The sequence below is a fragment of the Phascolarctos cinereus genome, unplaced genomic scaffold (genome assembly GCF_003287225.1).
Source record: "Phascolarctos cinereus isolate Bilbo 61053 unplaced genomic scaffold, phaCin_HiC Scaffold_1;HRSCAF=81, whole genome shotgun sequence".
Lineage (NCBI taxonomy): Eukaryota > Metazoa > Chordata > Mammalia > Diprotodontia > Phascolarctidae > Phascolarctos > Phascolarctos cinereus.
Genome location: NW_027555514.1, coordinates 205,730,556 through 205,753,382, shown reverse-complemented (window position 1 = coordinate 205,753,382; position 22,827 = coordinate 205,730,556). Strand labels below are relative to the sequence as shown.

The 22,827-nt window shown below is 35.1% G+C and overlaps 1 protein-coding gene across 1 annotated transcript in view; it reads right to left on the bottom strand.

Annotated features, from left to right (window-relative positions):
• DENND5B (DENN domain containing 5B) overlaps positions 1 to 22,827 on the bottom strand; it is a 213,158-nt gene that overhangs the window by 21,026 nt on the left and 169,305 nt on the right. The window contains 8 exon segments of the mRNA XM_020975818.2: positions 447 to 573; positions 1,585 to 1,667; positions 4,459 to 4,649; positions 6,211 to 6,249; positions 6,251 to 6,327; positions 7,598 to 7,743; positions 10,745 to 10,866; positions 11,879 to 12,007. Of these exon segments, the coding sequence (XP_020831477.1) occupies positions 447 to 573; positions 1,585 to 1,667; positions 4,459 to 4,649; positions 6,211 to 6,249; positions 6,251 to 6,327; positions 7,598 to 7,743; positions 10,745 to 10,866; positions 11,879 to 12,007 (914 nt within the window).

Genomic DNA, 22,827 nt, shown 5'->3' with positions numbered 1-22,827 from the left:
GGGATTGGTATAATGGTTATCCTTGGCAAAGAGAACTGTCTCTTCTATTAGGAACACAGAGAGGAATTTTGAAGTAGAGGAAGGGAAGTGAGAGCTCACAATGGACAGACTTAACATTTTTAGTAAAATATAAGGTGAGATCATCTGCTGAGTATAAAGGATGAAGGGGTAGGGCTATGGTTTAAGAAAAGTAGAAGAGGTCTGGAACAGTTACTGTGGGCAATGTTATAGTCAACTAGAGATCTGTGAGTGGCAGTGAGAGTGCAGCTGTGGAAAAATATTTCTTTTTTTTTTTTAAAGCAAAAACAACAACAAAATCTTCACAAATTGAAACAATTCTCCCCTATCACCAACTTTCATTGTTCCCCAACCCCTAATTCCTGTACCTTAGGGTTTTTCCATTAAAGACCCTGATGACTTTACATACATATACACACGTCATTTACCTATGAAGTCCCAGATGAAGACATTCTTGTGAAAGATTCGAGCAGATTTGAAGCCATGATGGAAAACTTGTTCTAATGCTGCAACGAGGCCATTTTCTCCACAGAGCAATATGGTAAGGCTTCCCCTCTGTGGAACATACAGTATTAAATAATAATAATATACAAAATCATCTATGTTTTAAGATACCAAATGAGTGAAGTGCTAAGGATAGTTGCTTAGTTATTAAAAAATCTGAATGCAAAAATTAGGGTACATTTTCACTTATTCAAACTAATTAAAAACATTTACTAACTGGATACTATGTGTAAAGCTCTAAGCTATTGGAGGGAATTGAATGTTTCATAGAGGAGGTAGCACCTGAGCTAGGCTTTGAAGAAAAATAAGGATTTCAATAGGAAGGGTTAAAGAGGGATTGTGTTCCAGGCACAGGGAATGGCCTTATTGAAAGCATGGAGGTGAGAGAGGGAAGGATAAGATCTGGGAATAGTTAGTAGAACAGTTTAGTTAGAATGTAAAGTAATGGAGAATAATGCAAAATAAAGCTGTAAAGGTGGGAGGGAGCCAGATTGTAGAGGGCTTTAAATGCCAAGCTAAGAAATTAATATTCTACCTTGTAGGCAATAGATGGCTTTTTGAGGATGAGGACATAGTCATTATACCTTGTATAATAGTAAAATGGCACACTTGTGGTGGCAGTATGAGTGGAAAGGAGGGGAGAGATATAAGAAATATTGTAGAGGCAGAATTGAATGGACTTGGCAAATGACTATGGGAGAAATGGGGTTAGGAAAAAAAAGGCACAAAAGTTAGCTTCCAGAAAGATGGTGGAATCATCAATAGAAAAAAGGGAAGCTGGGTTGAGACAAGTTTATTGAAGGAAGGGAGAGGGATGAGGTGCTGATAAATTTAGTTCGGGTTTTAAGTACTGGTAGAAAATTCAGATGGATGAATCAAATAGGCAGTTGGAACATGGGACCAGAGCTTGGGGAGAAATTGGGGATAGATATATAGATCTGGGAACTATTTGCATATTGTAGATATGGTAAATGGAATAAGATTTTTAAGGAAGATCAGGTTAAAAGAAGCCTTACTAAGAAAAAATATTCTTATTATATTTTATTTAACAGCTTGCAATACCTCTTTTTCAGGTTTGTGAAAGTGTTTCACAATGTTGTTCACAGCTTCCCCAATTCCTTCTTGAATCTGCCCAGCATTGGGTTCTGTAAGATAATGGAAAAGAAAGGAATTACCATGCAGAATAACATACAGTCCAAGAACTTCTGGGACACAAAACACTTTACTGTAACAGGATGCAAATGTCTCTCATGAAGGTGGAGCACAACTTACCTTACCCTAACTACCTTGGCCAATATAATTTTGAAAAATGAGAGGAAGAAGACAGAAGGAACAGGCACCTGTAATGTCTCCTTTCTTTGCTCAAAAGCATAGTCTGGACTGCCAGAGACAGAACTATATCTTCTGAGGCCTTCAATATGTTTAACTTTGTGTATGAACTATTGTTCAGTTAAAATAAAATGGTAGTGGCACCAGCAGTTAAGAGGTGAGGATGAGATATTTCATGGAAAACATCCTAACCTTGGGGCTCCTACTAGTCCAGTGTTTTCCCATAGCCTCTTATCCTTCTAAGATTTTAGCCTCTATTCTCTTTCTCATTCTAGGGGTCATTCTGGGTAAGTAATTTTAAGGGAATACAAATTACTCTTCCCCAAAGTCCTACAAACCTTAAAGTTGGCCAACCAGTTAGTTCAAAAAGATGTCATCAGAAACTGATGATACAGGAAAAAATTACATATTTTGGTATTTATTTGTAGTGAGAACATATCAGACCTAATTGAAATATGGAATTAAGGAGTAAGATTTAAATTATGCATAGTATAAATATAATTCTGATGCTATTAATATAGTCAGTATAGAAACTGTTCCTTCCCCAAACCCATCTAGCAAGCAGAGATACACTGGAAAATTGTATCTGCAACTTCCTCCCCACTTAACTCATCTCCATACTTGGGGGTATGTGAGTGGGGTGGAAAACCAGGAAAGCACAAAACAACTGAGATTGTTCTATTCTTTCTCATTTTCAGCAGGAAAATGGCATAGCAGGATTGGAAGACTGAGAAAATATTTAATAAACTGTGTCCCATGTAGAGTGGAAGAAGAAAAGAGGCACAGAGGAAGAAAAAGAGGGGAAAAGAGAGACAGACAGATATCACTGTTGACACCCGTAATGGGGGTGGTTTAGGGAACAAAGTCTTTGCCAGAGGATGATGACTGGCATTTTGCATGCATCTTTGGGGTTATTAGCTGTTGAATCAAGGATTTTAAAAAGCAATTCATGCAATAGTATGTGGACTGTATGCCCATAAGCAGAAAAGTACCATATGTATCCTAGATAAGGCAAAGTTTTCTGGGTGGAGGCCATAAGACTAGAGTCAGAAAATCCTACATTGTGTACTTGGGACCTTCATATTATGAATTTCTGCCACACATTATAAAATGGTGTTTTACCTAAAATAAGCTGTAGAGTCTCCTTTTGAGTAACTCTCCAACTTGTACTTGCAGGTTGGGTTCCCTAGAATGTGACAGTTTCCAAGCACTTTGTCAATTTGCACTACTAAAAACTATAGCTGGCAAGACTCCACCAGTGTGTTTACCTCTGCCAGAGGACACAAATGGATCAAAGCAAAGGCCTTTTATTCTCATGGGGATGGGAAAAGTAGACAGTACTGTCCTCATTTTCTAGATGTGGACATTGTCTCAAAGTGGTTAAATAATTTGTCTAAGGTCATATACCTAGCCAATAACGGAGCCATAACTTTAAATCCAGTGTTCTTTTCACTTTTCTCCCTTGGCTGAAATACTGTAATGAATTTTGTGGTTCTTCTACCATGGTCTATGTGACATTTTAGTTTCAAACAAAGAAATTTATTAAACAATACTAGATTCTGGAATAAAGATCTTCCCTTTTCAGGTGAGACATATGAGGTCCATTAAAAGAGATTTACTCCTCCATTCACTCCAAATATCTTATAGACAAAAGGTGCGATGATAACAGTTCAAAACTTTGAATGCTGTGGACATATTCTTCTTCACGTGAGATTCACAAAAGTGCTTGTCTATGGGTTTCAGTGTCTTCAACAGTTCTCATTTAACAAATGCAGTAATAATAACCCATTTAAAGGAAAAAAATAAGGTAAAGTGATGGGATGGCACTTAACAATGCAGTAAAACCTCATAAATTCGGATTCTGCTAAAATTAAGAATTTTTGATAATTTGGATATTTTTGGAATTTATCTTTGTTATAAGAGTTTGCATTATAAGCATCTGAAACAAGACTCTGGGAGAATAAAACTATGTGTCTTCACTTTTTTTAGAACAATCTTTGCCAACAATTAACTGATAGATAATAAGAATTATTGTTAATTAGATGTTAAATGATAAATGAAATAGTTTTTCTAAGGACTTTCTTAGTATTATCTCTATCTGAATGGAATGGAATTCCATTTGTATTAGTTTGAATGAGCAAGAATTACGGTACTAATATAGATTATATCTAAATATGATGTTCTACACATAATAGTTTTCTAATTATGATATTTATCATCTTGTTTTTTTCATTCAGCTGTTTTGCCAGAGGTGAAAGTAGTGGTAAGGGTGGTAGAGATATTGTTAGTTTCTTAGAAAAAGTCACTAAGTTGCTAGAAATTGCCACCATTTTTTGCAATTGCCTTATAATTGCCCTTTTACTTTAATTCCCAATTTACATTAATTACATATACATTCACATATATCTCCATAGATCAGCATGTACTTTATTTTAATTTAAATACTATGAGTTAAATATTTCCTTTTTTTCTCTTTTTTTTTGGCGATTACCTTCTCTTCCCCTGCTCCCCTCCTTTTTTTGGTCCTGTGAAACATCTAGTTATCAGTGTAAAAGCTTAAGATCATCTGCACCTTGGCCAGAAATAACTAAAGAAATGCCCACTTACTGATATTAATTTTTCCAGTGAGGGAAGTAATGCTCAACCTTCGGGGTATGGTAGGTGATTTCTGTTGGGGTGGAGTCCGACACTGTTTTCCCAGATCTTCCTCTGATGTTGATGGGATCAGCTCTCCAATAAGAATTCTCTCTAAGCTTCCATCATCTATTCCCTTTCCTAGCCACCTCCCACATGGGAACCTAGCAAGGATGAAAAAAACATCCTAAGTATCAAATATCATTTCATGTAAAAATTGAAGTATACATAATCTTACATGAGGCTAGTTCCTAAGAGGCCTCTTGGAAAGGATATTTCCAACTGAAAATGAATGGGGATTAAGAATATGAAGGAAAAAAATAATGATTTTTCAGTTAGAGAAAAAGTGACAAGTAGAATTTACCAGGACCTTTTTATTTCATGAGATGTTTCTGCTTTTCATTAATTCTTATCAAAAAGGTAAAAATACAGAACAAAATTAGACTAAAATATTTTTATTCACTTCCACATTATACATTTGGGAGGGGATCTATAGCAATAGATTAATGTAATCAGGTATTCAGTCTTCCCTCTGAGCAGGATATAAATGCTGAATCCCTAAACTGGGCTATTGAGATTCTTAAGCCAGCAGTCAGTATTTTTGTAATGGTAAGAGCTTTTGAATCACTGTATAAGAGCAGAAGATAACATTCAGTGAGTTGCAGGGCATTTGAGGAGGCAGTCTACATTGGAGCTATGAAAGAGGAGCTAGGGGGTATTTGGACTGAGCACTAAAACCAAATGTTGATGTAGCTAGAACTTCCCCTTGCTTACTGCTCTACCTGTTGGACTGATTGAACCTGTGGAGAAATGTGATAGAATAGCTCAGGAAGCTTCTGGCACTAGTGATGTGCTTTACAGTTTCCCCTTTCCTGCTGTTTATCTTTGTTTCTAAGTAGTGGGAACTTTACTCCTAAGTAAGTTTGTTATAACTTTTGATTTAATGTGAATCTTTAAAAGTACTTCCTTTTACATTTCAAAATCCATGATCAGCCTGTATATATTTATTTAATATTGGGAAAGGGATAATAGTAGAAGCCAGTGGCTAGCAAAAAATAAAAAAATACACATTAGTTAAATGTTAGGATTCTTCAAACTGGGGGCTCTGAGAACACTTTAACCTAGCAGAAAAAGTGTCCAAGTGGATTTGGGACCATTTTGTCCTGGACTAAAATGAACATATTGTAGTCAGGTGTGGCTGTTCAGGTCTTGGAAGCGTCAGGTAAGACTTCAACCTTCAATGAGAAAGGGGATGGGAGAGAGGGAGTGACCTAAATAAGAGAAGGTTATGCTCTTGAGCTGACCTAGTGGAAAAGGAAGGGGCAAAAAAGTAAGTGCCTGCCCAGATTTGCCCAACAGTGATACCTGCTAGTTATACACAAGTTTAGAAAATCTTAGTCCTAATCTCAGCTTTGTCACTACCTTGTTGTTATGAGACACTGAATTTATCTGGGTCTCAACTGCCACAAATGTCAAATGAAAGGATTAGACTACATTATTGTTAAGGCCATTGAACTCTGAAAGTTTATGTTTCTGTGATCCTAAACTCAATCTGCTTTTTTGGTCTCTGGTTTAACATTTTTACACTATGTGAGTAAATGAAACATGTATGCAAAAGGTACGAACTAATTAACGTAACTGGTAAAGTTTATCAAGACAAAAAAGATCTCAAATACATCTTGTCTGAATCTCAAAGGTCTATCACCTCTCAGAGTAGTCACTCACTTGTATGTGTGTCCTGTGATTTCATTTCTGACCAACACAATCCACGAGCCACTTGGCCAACAGCCCTGAGTTATCGTGACCGATCTGAACAGTGGTCAGTTTTCCCAAATTCTGGCACTGTGGAGGAAAATAATAGGTTACTCAAAAACTGATGGTCTTTGCTGGTTCTCTGATATATCTGTTTAACTTGGATTCACTTTCAGGTACAAAAGGGTCAGGTTAAACAACAGTAGACAAAAACCCCCACAGAGTACTGATGTTTTTCTGTTTTTGATTAAACAGATGAGGAAAAGGACTGACTTTCACCCTATTTTATTGCAATTCTTTGAAACAGATTTTATAGAATGAGTATAAAAGAAGAGAATGCCAATAAGAATAATGAAAATATCTGTCAATAAGATGAAGACCTTTAAAATTATTCTTTTGGAAGGTCATGGACTCCTATTGATTAAGAGGTAGCTAGGGATTCAGAAATGAATTTTCAAGGCAGAAGCTTTTAAATAGTCTGATGTTTCTGTACCTGAGAACTGTCATCTGTAAAGCAACAATAATTTTCTAAGCTTTCTCCTCATACTAAAGACCCATTCCCTGAACAACAAAGTAGTTAAATGCCTCTTTTACTTCCACTGCATTCTTTTCTAAAGCATATTTTGTAGTTTCCTAAGTGGTAGTCTCTGGCTATGGAATATAATGCTGTTCTCAAGTTACTAGAAATAAAGTATTATTGAAGTTCTTAAGAACAATTGTTTTACCAGAGTAGACATTTCTTGTCCAAAGATCTATTGGATTATTGAGGCAGAATGGCCAAGCTCAAGACCATTACACTCCTGGGAAGAGATACAAATATTCCTTCCATCCTCTATGAAGTTAAACCTGGAGACTAGTCTGTTGTGTCTATGCAAAGACCCATGAATCAAAAAATTTGGCTCAGTGGCACTGATCAACTTTACAAAGGATGATCTGAAGATTAACTCTAAAAATAGCTGGAAAGCTATTTATAGAAGAGAACAAAAACAGGTCCATAAAAAGCCCTATGCATATGCTTATAAATCAGAGGTCTGGATCTCATCTATCGTGTCCAACTGCTAGAATGATACCCAAGGTGCAGAAACTAGACAGACTGATTCAAGTGTAACAGATTTTGATCTCTTCAAATCAAAGGTCCCAATCTCTGAAAAGTAAAGTTTTAACTGTTTTTCTTGGGAGAAGGCATTGGTATAATGGTTGTCTATAATAATGAGATATGAATTTAGGCTCACCTAATTTCAAAAAAGGATCCTGAATTTCTGAGTGTTCCTTTACATTTCTTTCAGGAAAATAAGTAAATTAAGTATTTCATCCTTGAAGCATTAGATACTTTACAATGAGTGAGATTAACCGAACGCACCTCAAAGGTCATTTCAAGGAGATTTTTAGGAATCTGCATCACTCCTGTATCACCTAGTTCACCTGACACACAGATCCACGGGTTTGAAGTGATGATTGCATTGCTTAACTTCTTAATTGGGATGATCACAGATCTATAAGGAATCACTGAAGAGAAAACAATAAAGTTAACAGAAATCATAGATACAAAATCTCATACTACATCTATGAGATTTTAACATATGAAAAATGTCAGATGTCTTAAACACAGGATTTCGTTTTTCATGGTTATGGTCAAGACTGCCTATGTGAAAAGGTGAAATTGCAAACATTTCAAGTACACAAACACACATACACATGGTACAATATAAAAAGCCTAATGTTCAATGTTGCTAGAAAACTAACTGTTGGTTTCAATGAAAACACCAAACACTTCTAATCTAAAACCAATCGCAAGCACCAGGAGTTCCTTTAGATGGTAACACTGACAACCACACATTTATATGACTCTACTGATTAACTTTGTTCAAAAAGCTATTATAGATTTCCCTGTTAATAGACAAAGTCTTATGTAGAGAAAGGTGTTATTTACTCCTTTCTCTCTGTCTTTTTTCTGGTAATAACTTAAAGTATTAGGGCTTGGATTATTATTATTATTTCTTTTGGCTGGGCAATGGGGTTAAGTGACTTGCCCAGGGTCACACAGCTAGTAAGTGTTATGTGTCTGAGGCCGGATTTGAACTCAGTCCTCCTGAATCCAGGGCCGGTGCTCAATCCACTGCGCCACCTAGCTGCCTCTATGGCTTGGATTATTTACACAGCTTAGTTTCATGTCACAGTGATCAATAAAACAGTAGCATCTTCCTTCTAGATCTGAATATCATCTCAGGTGACATGTAAAAAAGGAGCAGTAGGTAAAAACTATAAGGTTCCATCCAGCCCCAAATCTAAGAGTTAGACTAGTTCCACTGAAATTGGCCACCTTCAAATACACCTGCAGTCTATTCAAAGAACATATCACTAGGGGATCACCATCCCATGACACAGAATACTTGAAAAATCTTTAAATCAAATTTATAAGCCATAGAGCAACATAAAACCCATCAATTTAGATATCATTCCTTATTTAAAAGTGCATGGGAAGGGTAGTTAAAATTAATGGGAACATTCACAAACATCAAAACCAAAGACTACTCAGTGATATACTATTTTAGTAGATTGGAAACACTTGATTTTGTGTGTGTGTGTGTGTGTGTGTGTGTGTGTGTGTGTGTGTGTGTGTGTGTGTGTGTGAGAGAGAGCACTCTTAGGATAGTCTTCTTATTATTAATAAGACTAATAGTAGCTAGCATTTACATAGCACCTACTATGTGCCAGGCCTTGTGCTAAGTGCTTTACAAATATCTCATTTTTTTCCTCACAAAAAACACTGGGAGGTAGATGCTATTATTATCCTCATTTTACAGTTGAGGGAACAGATTAACAGAAATTACACTACTTGTCTAAGGTCACATAGCTAGTAAATGTCTGAGGCTGCATTTGAACTCATGTTTTCCTGACTCCAGGCCAAGAACTCTATCCACTGTGCCATCTAGCTATCCCTATCTGCTTGTCACTTACGAGATCAGGAGGCCTTTCTTATAAAACTTCCTTAGAGAATGAAAAGATATCTGAATTTACTGGATGAGGGCAGTGCCCACATCCAAACTTACATTTAACTCTTTATTTTATGTAAAAGATCCTTTCTGTACTGAACTACTGATGTTCCCTGAAAGAAAAAAGGCTTAGTGAAAAGAAGGCACCAATGAAAAGATCAGGCTTTGATGGCTCAAGCGATGATGAGATAGAAATGCCCCTGGAAACTGATGATGCATGAAACTGGGTGCTTGCTTCTCTTTCATTCCTTGAATTAATTGGAATTAAAAGCGCCATCAGGTATATGGATGTAGTCAATAAACAAGCATTTATTAAGTACCTACTATGTGCCAAACACTGTGCTAAATGCTGGGGATACAAAGGAAAAAAATGAAATAGTTTCTGCCTTCAAAGAGTTTACATTCCACTGGGGGAAATAGTACATACATAGATATATACAAAGTAAATACAAAGTACATTTTTGTAGAGGAGGGAGGGCACTAATGGCATGAGTTCATAGAGAAGGTGTTATTTGAGCAAAATTTTGAAAAAAACAAAGGAATCTAAGAGGAAGAGTTGCATTCCAGGTACAGGAGGCAGTTTGTATCTTTCCAGTCTTTTATGCCTTACTTCCTCCTCCAAAGGAGATGAAGGCCGATGGAGTTGTGAAAACTAAAAAGACTCTCTAAAGACTGTCAGCAACCCACAGATAATTGTAGGATGCTCTCACACAGTAAGATTCTCAGAGTTTATTGATTTCAACTTTCTTATTTTTTTCACTTACAGAAAGGTCCTACTTTAGTAGGATAACTAAATAGATCAGCTTCAGTTATTTAAACTTATATTCTAAATATGTTCTAAAAGGATGCCTTTAAGACTCCTAGTGGCCCACTTTCAACCTTTTTGTTATAAAAATACATCATAGGAATTTATGGTAGTTAGTAGTTATGCAGTTAGTAGAGTTATGTGACTTTTCCTGGTGACATTTAGCATTCTTGGTTTAGAGATATTGGGTAGTGGGATACAGAATGACCCACAGAATGATAAGGCTGAGTACTTCATAATAAGTACTTTTTAATACTCATGAAAACTAATAATCAGCAACAGTCATACCATTAACAAACAAACAAATAAAAAGAACCTAAAAAATAAAGACGCTTTTGGTGGTATTCATTATGCAGTATAGTAAACTATTATCAGATATTCTATTAATTAAAATTATCTCTAAGTAGGTACTTCAGCATTTGTGCTCATAAAGAGGACCTTGAGATAAGATTCTGAGGTGCCTACTGTTCAGTGAAATATATATTCTAAGTCTTTGAAAACAGGCAATCTATAATATATACAATGTACACTTTGTAACAAAATAAGTGATGAGCCTGAACACTCCATTTCTACTACAATCTAGATTATGTATACCACACTAAGATAGGCCCCAATTTCCAAAATACAACCAATTTTTTGAGTCATTGATATATTGACCCAATATATGACATATGACATATAATATATGACCCTACATTTCCAAACTCACTGATTGTGGTGAATACACTAGTGAAACAGAAGTAATCCACGGCATTGAGGGAAAGGAGGTGGAATAGGAACTGTTCTCTTTCTTCTTCACAGCGCAGAAAGGCGTAACGCTTATAAAGTTTCCTGTCAAATAGCAAGATAAGAACACTACTTCAGAAGACTGACTACCATGATTTTAAACCTACTAAAAAATTCTTATGTTAAATACACCATTGCTTCAGATTTTAGATAGCAATATATAAAGTAAATACAAGGACTGATGTTGGGATAACGGATTTCATGATTCATTTTCAACTTGGAACTACATGAGTGTGCAATAGTTCACATTTTTAGTCTCCCAAATGGGATCTACTATGTTGGAACCAGGAGGCAAATGCTCACAGGGCTATTTCTAGAAATACTATATCAAACAAAGGAATGTGTGGATACAATATGATTCTAAAGGACTGTGTATGTTTAAAGTTCATTAAATTCTTTTGTGCAGATGTCATTATGGGGAATTAAAAGTCTGTATCCTCTTATCTAACAACTTAGCATCATCTCAGGAAGATAGATTCAGTTTAGGTTTTTTGACAAAGTAAAAGGCAGAACATCAACCGTTAATATACTTAAGTAGAATGAATGTGAAGGCCTTTCTCAGGACCATCTTCCTGTGGGTAAGCACTCCTCAGAGGGCCTTTACTACAGAATTTACTTGCTCCTCATCTGCTTACCATAGCTTTTGGGCCAGCAGTGAGCAGGCTTGTTGTACACAGAATGGGTCTGGTCCTAAGGCTGTTACTTGTTTCAATATACACAAGAGAGCTAACTGCCCAAATGTGTGTTTGTGTGTGTGTATGTGTGTTCATGCAATGTGCACACACATGCATGGGAGGGGTACAATGAATGAGCTAGTTTTTATAATTTCACTAATTTGTTTTTCAAACATGCAGGTCACAGCAAAAGAGACCTCTTTTTTTTTTTTTGGCTAGGCAATGGGGTTAAGTGACTTGGCCAGGGTCACACAGCTAGTAAATGTCAAGTGATTGAGGCTGGGTTTGAACTCAGGTCTTCCTGACTCCAGGGCCGATGCTCTATCCACTGTACCACCTACCTGTCCTGTAAAAGAGAACTCTTGAGAGAAAACTGGTCTTACTTAGTTAGTGGTTGGTTAGAAACCAGCTGCTTGAGATGTTGAGATAAGAGCTTCTTTTCAAGAGATAATCTTATCCATGCCCGAGCTCGACCCACATCGGTCTTGATTTCACTCATATTCTGAATGTGTCTGAAAACGAGTGGCAAAAACAAAATGATATAAATTTATGAGTATCACTTTAAACTGATAAAGAACTAAAGTGATATGACACTTGATATTCCAATATTCCTTGATATACAAAAGATACATAATAACATGAAATTCACATCCATCAAATTTTAAAAAGAACCAGTCAGGTTTTACAAGGCAAGTACTCAGGTAACATCAGAAAATTTAACATTCAGTTAACTTTTTTTCTTTTGTTTAGGCAATTAGAGTTTAGTGACTTGCTGAGGGTCACACAGGTAGTAAGTGCCAAGTGTTTGGTCTGAGACTGGATTTGAGCTCAAGTTCTCCTTTGTGGGTGCTATACCCTTTCTGAGCTAAAAACTATTATAGATGACCACATATGAAAAAAAATTGGTATCAATAAAGACATTTGTTAAACACTCCTCCTCATGAAGGGTAGTCAAAAATTCAAGCAGCCAAAGCCCTGGTAAGCCTTTGAAATAGAGGCATTTTTCTAGCTATGATCCCAGTAGAAACATCAGTGCTGTTGACTATAAGCAATCAGGGCAAAAGGAACAGACATTCATCATCTAACATCAAAGCATTTAATCCACATCCAAATGTGCTCAATGTACCAAACTATTATATAAAATGGGTTCTTAACTGATGGGGGGAAGTCAGTGAACATAAAAATTTTTTTTCATAAGTGCATCTCAATATAATTGGTTTCCTTTATAATCTTACATATTTTATGCATTTTAAAATATTATTGTGTAGCTTTGGGATCTCCTAGCCCAGAGATGATAAAAGGGTCAGACAACTAACTGGTCAGAAAGAGATTATAGGAGAACCTTTGCTGACACTGCATGTAGGGCTTGACACTATTTGGTAACTCTATTGTCCATACTCAGTTCTGGGTGGCAATTTTAGAGGGGAGAGGAGCACTTGTGGTGGGTAACAAGGGAACAGGGGGCCCCACTGGGGTCCCAAGGCAGAGAGGAAGACTAATGCTTGTGACTGTAGGAGAATAGAGAATGCAGTCATGATCCCAGAGCCAAGAGGAATGCTAGCTCCTGTGGTTGCAGTGGAGCAGGGACACTTTCTAGGTAAAGACGAGAGCACAGATGAGGAGACCAGTGACCACACCTCTCCCTGGATCACACCATCTAGGAAGCAAACTTGCAGACCCCCAGAACTAGCTCAGAAAACAACAGCATGAAAAAGCCTGAGGCTTGGGACAGTATCTTTCCAATGCCAGGCGAACAGAGCCCAACTTTAACATAAAGTCCAAAGTCAAGAAATAGGCTGGAAAAATGAGCAAATGACAAAAACAAAAGAACTTGACCATAAAGAGCTACTATAGTGGCAGGGAAGATCAATTAAAAAATTCAAAAGAAGACAACAACATGAAAACAGCTAAACAAAGCCTCAAAGAAAAGTGTTAATTGGTCACAAGCTCAACAAGAATTCCTGGAAGAGTTAAAGAAAGAGATAAGAGTGGTGGAGGGGGGCATCTAGGTGGCATAGTGAATAGAGCACCAGCCCTGAAGTCAGGAGGACCTGAGTTCAAATCTGGCCTCAGACCAAACACTTGACGCGTACTAGCTGTGTGACCCTGGGCAAGTCACTTAACCCCAATTGCCTAAAAGCAAAAAAAAAAAAAAGAGTGGTAGAGGAAAAATTAGGAAAAGAGAGTAATGCAAGAAAATTATGAAAAAGAGAACAGCTTGCTAAAAGAGGCATAAAAATATTGAAGAAAATAACTTAAAAAACCCAATTGGCAAAATGATAAAAAAAAAAAAAGTACAAAAATTCACTAATGAGCTCCTTAAAAACCAGAATAGCCCAAATGGAAAAAGGTACAAAAGCTCACTGAAGAAAATAATTCCTTAAAAATTAGAATGGGGCAATAGGAAGCTAATGACGCTATGAGACATCAAGAAAACAAAGTCAAAAGAAAAAAAAAACCCACCCAGAAAACATGGAATATCTCATCAGAAAAACAAGTAAGCCAGAAAATAGACTGAGGAGAGATAATTTAAGCATTACTGGACCTCTAAATAAAGTACTAGCCAGGAGACAACAACAATATATCACAAAGTAGTCTATATGGTGACCAAGTGGGATTTATATCAGGAATGCAGGGATTGCTTAACTTAAGGAAAACTATTAATGTAATTGATTATATCATTAACAAAAGTGATAACTCATATGATTATATTTATGACTCTTTTATAACAAAAGAGTTATAAAACTGTGTATACCCTTTGACCCAGTAATACCACTATTAGGTCTATTTCCCAAGGTGATCAGGGGAAAAGGAAAAGAGCCTAAATGTTCTAAAATATTTATAGCAGCTTTTTTTTTTTTGTGGTGGCAAAGAACTGGTAACTGAGGGGATGCCCATCAATTGAGGAATGGCTGAGCAAGTTGTAGGATATGATTGTGATGGAATGTGCTATACAAAATGATGATCTGGATGATTTTAGAGAAATATGGAAAGATTTGCATGAAATAATGAAAAGGGAGGTGAGCAGAACCAAGAAGATGTTGCAGATAGCAAAGGCAATGTTGTCCGAAGAATAATTGTGAACAACCAACTTAATCAAATCAATTATAGAGGACCTTGACCTTGAGAGGTTACTCTTTCCCACTGGAACTAAAAGTTTCTATTCTCATCTCTAGGATTGGCTGATTTTCTCACCCTGAGATATACTGAGCTTTCATTAAGCTAAGATGCACCTATAATACTAAAACTACCCTTTACTATTCCCCTGGGACTCCTGTGACCCTTCTGACACTATTAGAAATCTGTATTTTATCCTAAAAATATGAGGGAGTTGTGGGAGCTTCTTGAGGGACTCATTATCTATCCTTTAAAAGTAGCAATATGAGGTTTATCAAGATTTGTATGTGACCTTTTCCTGAAATTCTTCGATTTTTTTCCCTACCTTTGACCTACTAAATTTTATCTTAGTGTGGACTTTCATTACATAAGCACCTAAATTATGGGGGTGAGAGGGAAAGTGTAGAAAAGTCTGTGTAAGAACTTGTATATTTAATAAAATAAATCTTCTACAGTCTTTTATATTTAAAGAAAAGAAAATATGAAGGTCTGAATTATCTAATATCAAAACTATCCAATACACAGCTATTTGAGGTCTTACTTTGTACTATCATTACAGCAACAGAAGTCAGTGTGCAACATCACCTTAAGGATGAGATTACCGGGAGCTTAAAAAGGGAACTTTTGTATTCTAAACAGGCACCTTTCTCATCTGTGAGGACAGAGAGGAGAAGCATGAGCATCAATCTTAGAACAAAGTACAATAACTATAAGCCACCTAATTTTCCCCCAGGTTTTAATCTTTTAAAGTCAGTTGATTTACATCTAATCAAATCTAAATAAAAAGTCAATCAAGATACAAAAGGATATTTTTACCTGAAAACAGGTAAAAATACTAGTTAAAACATAAGAAATTTACAGTAATTCTTTTCAGACAAGGGGAGAAGAATGTGATTGCCATGTAATAGCAAAAAAATCATCTAGAAAGGAGGGCAATCAGAAAAGACCTAAGAGTAGGAAGCTAACAGCAACAATAGGATCAAACGATCGCAATCCTTTAGTAAGAAAGAAGCAGACACACTGTATTCAGTTCTAAGCACCTCAATCATGGAAAATTCAATGGAGAAAAATGGAGAATATGGAAAACAGTAACAAAACAATAATGAGAAGGGAAGTAGTAATTTATGACAGACGATTAAGTGGTTAAGTACAAAGATTTTGGCTAAGTTACAAATTTAAGAAAGAATAATGGTCCATAAATATTTGAAAGCACTAAACAACACTCTAGAAAAAGGAACTATTTATATATTGCATAGTGAAAAAATGATAAATGAAGAAAAACTGAGGTGGAATGATTATAGAAATTCCCTAAGAGTATGACTCATAATAATGGAATATTTTCTTAAGAATTGAAGTCACATATTACATAGTTATTAGGCCTACACAGTAAATAGAGCGCTGAGCCTGAAGTCAAGAAGATGAGTCTTCCTGAGTTCAAATGTAGCCTCAAATACTTACTAGTTGTGTGGCCCTGGGCAAGTCACTTAACCCTGTTTGTTTCAGTTTCTCATCTGTAAAATAAGCTGGAGAAGAAAATGGCAAACCACTCCAGTAGCTATGCTATGAAAGGCCCAAATGGAGTCACAAAGAGTTGGACATGACTGAAAAGACTAAACAACAACTACATGGGTATAAGAAATTAGGCTCCATTAACATAATGAGCAGAATAAATATGCACTGAGAAGGAACTAAAAATAGGCTTGTAACACAATAGGATTTTAATTACAGTACAAACAAATACAGTGTTTTTACTCTAAATTCTAATGCTGTCACAGATCTTGTAATTTTTTCCTCCAAAGACTTTCATTATCATCACACTTCAGCTACCTACCACTATAGTCATACCTTCAATTTTTTAACAAAAGAGTTGTCCAAAAACTAGAGATAGAAAACCTGTCAAAAGCTTCCTAAAGGGAAAGTAAGCAGTTACATCAAACCTACAAGCCAATGAATTTGATGTCAATTCCTAGTAAAATTCTAAAATAGATTAAAATTTTATTCAAAAAGGAGACAGCAACCATTAAGAGACAGAGAGGGTTAATGAAGAATAAGTCATGCCATGTGAAAACAAAATTTGTGTACTAGGAAAAAAAATTTTGTATCAACTATCTCTGATCAGGGTTTAGTATCCAGGATATATAGAATAGAAATAGGTAAACCACTCGATGAGCTTATCAGCTCCCATGAGCTAAATGATATTATGCAAATGACTGCTAGGTTTATATATCCAGTTCTAAACTCTCTTCTGAATCCCAGTCATGCATCACTAACTGCAACTTCCTTTCGGCCATCTCAAACTGGATGTCTCATAGGTATCTTAAACCCAACATGTCGAAAACAGAGTTCTGTTTTTTCATCTGTTTCCCTCAAAGCTTCCCTTTTTCTCAATTTTCTTATTACTATTGAGGGTACTATCACTCTCTGTCAATCCAGGTTCACAACCTCAAGTGTCATCAATTTGGTCACAACCTCTCCCTTAATTATCAAGTTAAAATACTGCCCCCACCAACATGCTAGATCAAACATATACACATACATAAACACACATGTATGCATGCATATACACATATTATCTCTTGAGGCACATATGTACTGTACATGTACATGTATACACAGGGTGTCCAAAAGTTTTAATGTGGTTTTAAGACTTCTAGGACACTTTGTATGAATCTCAATCCAGCACAGGGGGGTGGGGAAGTGGGTATAGTATTTGGACAAACACACACACAAAATATAGTGGCTAAAGAGCCAGTGTCAAAGACAGGAAAACCTGGATGTAAGTCCTGTCTCTAACATGTATTGACTGTGTGATCTTGGACTCAACCTCTGGATGCTCTAGATAACCTTCTAAGACTACAAACAGCAGAAAATGTGCTAAACTGCATTGGTAGAGTGAATTTCTTAAACCACATATCTATCTTATCTAAATACACCTATACATACATATATGTCCCTTTGCTTCTCTCTCTTTAAATACATATTAATATACATATAATTATTTATATGTACATGGGATAGGGGATAGACCTATGACTTCTTTAAAAATTAAACAAAAATACATATATGTATGTATATATATCTGTTTTCACATCTGTCCCTTCCAGTGTCCTCCCCCACCCCAACTGAACAGTAATACCTCCCACCTCTGCCTAATAATACTCACAATAACAAATATGCATAGTCTACTATGAAAAATTTCTATACTGGCCATGCCCCAAATGTATCTTTCTCTGCATTTTAAGTTCATCACCTCTCTGATAGGAAGTGAGTAAAGTGTTCCATTTTCAATTTGCTGGATTTGTAGTTTACCATTGAACTGATTGTATTTCTAAAGTCTTTCAAAAATTTTTTTATGTTATTGTTGTCACTGTATAAATTGTTCTTCTAGTTCTGTTCACTAAACTTTGTTCAAGTTACAGTTCAAAGATGTCTTTCCTATGTCTTATGAAACTGACCATTTCACCATTTATTATGACGTAATAACATTCTATTACATTCATATGCCAAAATACGTTTAGCAGTTCCCCAATAGGGGGACAGCTCCTTAGTTTCCAACTTTTGGCCAGTATAAAAATACCTGCTATAAATATTTTTATACACATAGGTCTTCTTTTCTTTCCCATTTTTCATTATTAGCCATATTAATTCAATTATTATTATTGTTTTTTTAGTTCTATGAAATATTCTCTGGGTAGTTTGATTCATAGAGCACTGACTAAGTAAACTAATTTAGGTAGTAATCATTCTTATTATATTGACTCAACCTACCCACCAGCAATTAATATTTATATAGTTCCTGGGTTTATCTTGGTAGAGAAACTCTCAAATATTTGAAAGCTTTTTTAGTCATTTTGAATGGAGTGTTTTTTTCTAGTTCTTTCTCCTGGTTTTTGTTGGCAGTACACAAGAATGCTAATGATTTATGTGGATTTATTTCACATCTTACAACTTTGCTGAAATTAACAACCGTATGAATTAATTGGTCGACTCTTTAGGATTCTCCAGTTCACCATCAAATCATCTTCAAAAAGTTATAATTTTGCTTTCCTTTTGCCTGTTTATTTCCTCAATTGCTTTTCCTTTCTTTCTTTTTTTGGTTATATCTACATTTTTAGCACCAAGTTAAGTAACAGTGGTGGTAAAATGGACATCTTTGCTTCACCCTGATCTTATTAGAAAGGCCTCAAACTTTTCTCCATTGCATATAATGTTTGCTTTTGTATTTAGGTAGATTTTATTTACTATAATTATGAAAAGTCCATTTATTCCTACAATTTTTGAATTTTTAATAGAAACATGCTGGATTATGTAAAAAGATTTTCAACATCTATTGATATATGTGGTTTTTAAATTGAAATTGTTAAATATGATTTATTATATTTATACTCTTCCTTATGTTGAATAAACCTGCATTCCTGGTATGAACACAACCTGGCCATAGCGTATAGACTTTCTAACATATTGTTGTAGTGTACTTGCAATATTTTATCTAACAAAGCCTGGAAAGACTTACATGAACTTACATGATACAAACTGAGTGAACAGAACCAGGGGAACATTCTACACAATAACAGTAATATTGTATGATGATCAGTTGTGAATGACTTAGCTATTCTCAGCAACACAATGCTCTAAGACAATTCTGAATGACTCATGATGAAAAATGCTATCTACCTCCAGAGAAAGCATTAATGGAGTCTATATGCAGATAGAAGCATCCTTTTTTAAACTTTCTTTCTTTTACTTGTGTTTTTGGTCTGTATTCTCTTTTAAAACATGACTAATATGGAAATATGTTTTGTATGACTGAACATGTATAACCTATATCAAATTGAATGCCTTCTTGATAAGGGGGGAGGGAGAGACAGAGGGAAAAAATTTTGAACTTAAAATTTTTTAAAGTGTTAAAAATGTTTACATGTAATTGCAAAAAAATTAAAAGCATCTTAAGAATTTAGCATCAATGCTCATTAAGGATGTTGTCTGTAGTTATTTTTTCCTTTGTTCTCTCCCTCATAAAGTTATCAAGGTCATACATTCTATTATAGGAAGAAATTGGAAGGGTCTCTTATTATTACTGTAAAGTTTATGCAGTATTAAAATTAATTGTTCTTTGAATGTCTGATAGAATTCAGTTGTGAATACATATGCTCCTGGAATTTTTTCTTTGGGAGCATTTAATATATGACTTGTTTCATTCTTTTTCTAATATTGGTATATTTATCCATTTCTGTTTTGTTAGCATGTAATTGGGCAAGTTCATTTCTGACAATTTCTTTTTCAATTATTGTGAGCCTGTTTTCATTTTTGATACATTTTAGTGTGTCTCCGTGTATTTTTTTGAAAATTACATTAGCTAACTTTATCTGTTTTATTAGTATTTTCAGCTGTACATAAAATACTAGCAAGATGATTATAGAAATACATTATGAAAAGCACACAGTATGACCAGGTGGGATTTATATCAGGAATGCAGGGCTAGTTCAATATCAGGAAAACTATCAACATAATTGATCATATCAATAAGGATGATTATCATATGATTATATTAATAGACACAGAAAAAGCTTTTGACAAAATACAACACTCATTCTTATTAAAAACATTAGAAAGCACAGAAATCAATGGACCCTTTCTTAAAATGACAAGTAGTAATTCTCTAAAACCACGAACAAGCATTAACAATCACAGGGGAAAACTTGAAGCTTTCCCAATAAGATTGGCATAAAGCAAGATTTCCATTAATACCTCTATTATCCAATATTACATTAGAATTGCTAGCTGTGTATAGCAAAAAGACAAGAAAAAGAAATTAGAAGGAGAAAAATAGGCAATGAGTTGATATGATGGTATACTTAGATAACCTTAGGGAATCAATTAAAACACAGTTGAAACAATTAACAACTTTAGCAAAGTTGCAGGATATAAAATAAACCCACACAAACCATCAGAGTTTCTATATACTACCAACAAAACCCAGCAGGAAGAAATACAGAAATTCCATTTAAAATACTTTCAGATGATGTAAAATACTTGGAAGTCTACCTGCCAAGACAAACCCAGCAACTATATGAACACAATTGCAAAACACTTAAAAAATTTTTTTTTGCAAAACACTTTTTATAAAAATCAAGACAGACCTAAACAATTGGAGAAATATGGATTACTCATGGGTAGGCCAAGCCAATACAATTAAAATGACAATTTTATATTAAGTTAATGTAAACTTATTCAGTGCCATATACACCAAGCTACCAAAGAATTATTTTACAGAGCTAGAAAAAATAATAACAAAATTAATCTGGACGAACAAAAGGTCAAGAATATCAACAGAATCAATGAAAAAATTTGGAAAGCAAGGAGGCCCAGCAGTACCAGATTTAAAACTATATTACAAAGTGTTAATCATCAAAAACAATCTGGTACTAAGAAATAAAGTGGTGGATCAGTGGAATAGATTAGATACATAACATAGCAAATGACCATAAGAACCTAGCATTTGATAAACCTAAAGATTCAAGATTTTGGAGTAAGAACTCACCATCTTGCAAAAATTGGTAGGAAAGCCAGAAAGCAGTTTGGCAGAAAGCAGACATAGACCAACACCTCGCCCCATACACCAAGATAAGGTTCTTTAGAATTATTCTATTTAAACCTTAGTTACTTTTAAGCCTTTTCTTCATTAAATTCTTTTCATTTTGTTGAGTATAATTTTGAATTTCATTTTATTGAATGTAATTTTGTTTACACTGTAATCAATAAGTGATGTTTAGTGTTTTCTCTTTTCTGTATTTTTTTTCTTTTTTTTCTTTTCTGTATTTTTAATGAGGTTTTTATGCACCAGTAAACAGTCAATTTTTCTAAAGATTTTTTGTATGGTTTAGATTTATGTAAATTCCTTTCTAATACCATTCAATAATTCGAAGAGATCTATTATCTTAAATTTTTCTAAAGTTCCTTCAGGTCCTTAATTTCTTTATTGTTTATTTTTTGCTTAGATTTGTCTTGACTTTCAAATGAGATACTGAGGGCCCCATAATTATAGTTTTATTATCTTTTACTCCCTCCAATTTGAATAACTTTTCCTTTAAGTATTTGGATGCTATGTTATTAGGTGCAAGTATTAATATTGCTATCTATGGTACTGTTTGGCATAATACAATTTCCTTACTTATCTCTTTTTATTTTGTCTGCATTTATTGTAGGCTTCACTGAAATCATGACTGCTACCTCTGCTTTTCCAAGTTCAATTGATGATGATTTTGTTCTAGTCTCCCATTTTAATTCTATGTGAATTTTGTTTTTCAAGTATGTTTCTTGAAAACAACATCTTGCTAGATTCTGTATCTAATCCATTCTGGTATTCTTTTAAATTTATCTCATTCATGTGCATAATTATGACTATTAATTGTGTATTTCCCTCCATCCCATCTTCTTGTTATTTTTTCCTTTCATCATTCACACATTCTTAACAAATAAGAAGGTGGTAGAAGAGAATTTGCCTTTTCATCAGAAATCTAACATTTGTGATTTTATGAGTGAAAGAAACAGCCTATTTCTTCTTTTCTTTTTCTTGCCTTGCCCCTCAACCCAGGTTTTTGCTTTTTCTTCCCTTTCTGTTAATCCTATTCACTTGCTACAGATCACAGTCCTGCCTCCAACATTCAATATTGTTTTGCTTCACTTACCTATCCTAAACTTCCTCTTAGATTCCTTTCTTGTCCCTGTTCCCTCCTAATTTCATTTTGAATCTAATGAATTTCTATACTGAAATCTCCATGTGATTGCATTTAATCTAACTTTATCTAGTTATGAAAGTGAGGTTCATGGGATAGCCATTCCATCCACTCCTTTCTCCACGTTCATGTACTGTTCATCTTCTGTACCTTTATTTTCTGCTGTTGGACCTATGATTTCACTAGTACAGGGAACTGCTGTTATATGTTAGAAGTGGGACTTGAATCTAGGTCTTCTTGTCTTTGAGGCTGGCTCTCTATCCTCTATGCCACTTCATTGTTCCTAGATGCTATAAAATTTTATCCTTCAATGCTGGTTCTGGATTGTTTACCTACTAATAGGGATTGTAAGTGGGAATTAGACTGGCATTAGACAGGTTGGTTTTACCCTGCTGATGATGGGTTTGTCACCATAGCAATCCTGCTCAATATGAGAGGAGCTGCAATTTCAGATATCTAGCATATGCACTTGGCTGAGA